The 1,380-nt window shown below is 53.8% G+C and overlaps 1 protein-coding gene across 1 annotated transcript; it reads left to right on the forward strand.

Annotated features, from left to right (window-relative positions):
• The first annotated feature begins 465 nt into the window (after positions 1-465).
• On the forward strand, positions 466-1,045 carry LOC119343383 (salicylic acid-binding protein 2-like). The gene is made up of 2 exons (XM_037614360.1): positions 466-582; positions 719-1,045. Exons 1-2 carry the CDS (start codon positions 466-468, stop codon positions 1,043-1,045), a joined length of 444 nt encoding a protein of 147 aa, XP_037470257.1.
• Positions 1,046-1,380: the final 335 nt, after the last annotated feature.

The raw sequence follows: 1,380 nt of genomic DNA on the forward strand, positions 1-1,380 counted from the left end.
CGGAAGCGGGAGACCGCGGCGGCGGCGGCCTTGGAGAGGCGGCGGCGGCGACGGCGAGCGAGGTGGTGGGAGAGGCGGCGGTGACCAGCGGTGGCGGCGGCGACCGGAAGGAGGGTGGCGGCGGCGGCGGCTGGTGACGGTGGCGGGGAGGAGGGGCGGCGGCGGCGGCGGCGCGGAGGCGCGGCGGCGGCGGCGGCTAGGGTTAGGATCGTACTGCGATAGATATCATGTAGAAGGACAAGATATGGGCTGTGCAATCTCGATGTATTGATTTGTGCACCAGACACGTATATATAAGTACAAAGATGGACCACAATCTCAACTATACAAAGAAAATAGGAGGTGGGCCCTACACACAAATATACACGTACACAATATACTCAACAACCAACATACACCAGCTTATGTACTAGTAAGTACTACTGATGAATGTTTGCTGGATCTAAAAAGTACATGGAGCGGAGAATGGACTGGATGGACATGGAGTTTAAGCCTCAAGATCCTGAGGGCAAGCTCCCTACTTCCATGCGGTTCGGGCCGCTGGTCACCCGAGCAAAGTTCTACCAGGTGTGCTCGCCGGAGGTAACACCTGTCGCTCTGTTAATACCCGGCGTTAGGAAATTAATCCTAACGCCGTTGCATGTTGTTGGAATCATATGACCAAATACTAGAAATTAATCCTAGAGCTGCATGCTGTTTGGAATCATATGTATGGCAGGATCTGACGCTGGGAAGATCCCTGATGAGGGTCGGCTCGATGTTCGTGGACGACCTGAAACTGCAGTCACCGTACACCGAGGCTCGCTACGGGTCTGTGCGCAAGGTGTTCATCGTCCTCAAGGACGACAACGCCATCTTCGAGGGGTTCCAACGGTGGATGGTGCAGAACTACCCCGTGGACGAGGTCAGGGAAATCCACGGCGCGGACCACATGGCGTTGCTCTCGACGCCGGCCGAGCTCGCGCGCTGCCTCGCCGACATCGCCGGCAAGTATGCTGCCTGCATTGTCGATGGTGTGGCGCCCGTTGCTCGTTGCCGGTATTAGTTTTTGATTTGTCAGTACTGTGGCCGTCGTTGCCGGCCTTTGTTACCGATCTCTCTACAGTACGTACGTACTGCTCTTGCTACCTCATGGTCGGGCCGGCTGGCCGACAATTATTTTGATTCTTAAAATAGCCACAAGTTCCAAGACATTTATATCGTACTCAATTTCAGACATATGATGTTTCACATTCATATAGTGCTGCCTGGAACTTTGTGGCTATTTTAATTCATAATCAAAATAATTGTAGGTGAGCACCTACTCGTTGTCGAACCATTATGATCAACGTCATGGGCAGATTTCCCCTGCACAGCACAGGCCCCATTTAGTAAGGACAG

Source organism: Triticum dicoccoides, unplaced genomic scaffold (genome assembly GCF_002162155.2).
Source record: "Triticum dicoccoides isolate Atlit2015 ecotype Zavitan unplaced genomic scaffold, WEW_v2.0 scaffold125128, whole genome shotgun sequence".
In the NCBI taxonomy this organism is placed as follows: domain Eukaryota; kingdom Viridiplantae; phylum Streptophyta; class Magnoliopsida; order Poales; family Poaceae; genus Triticum; species Triticum dicoccoides.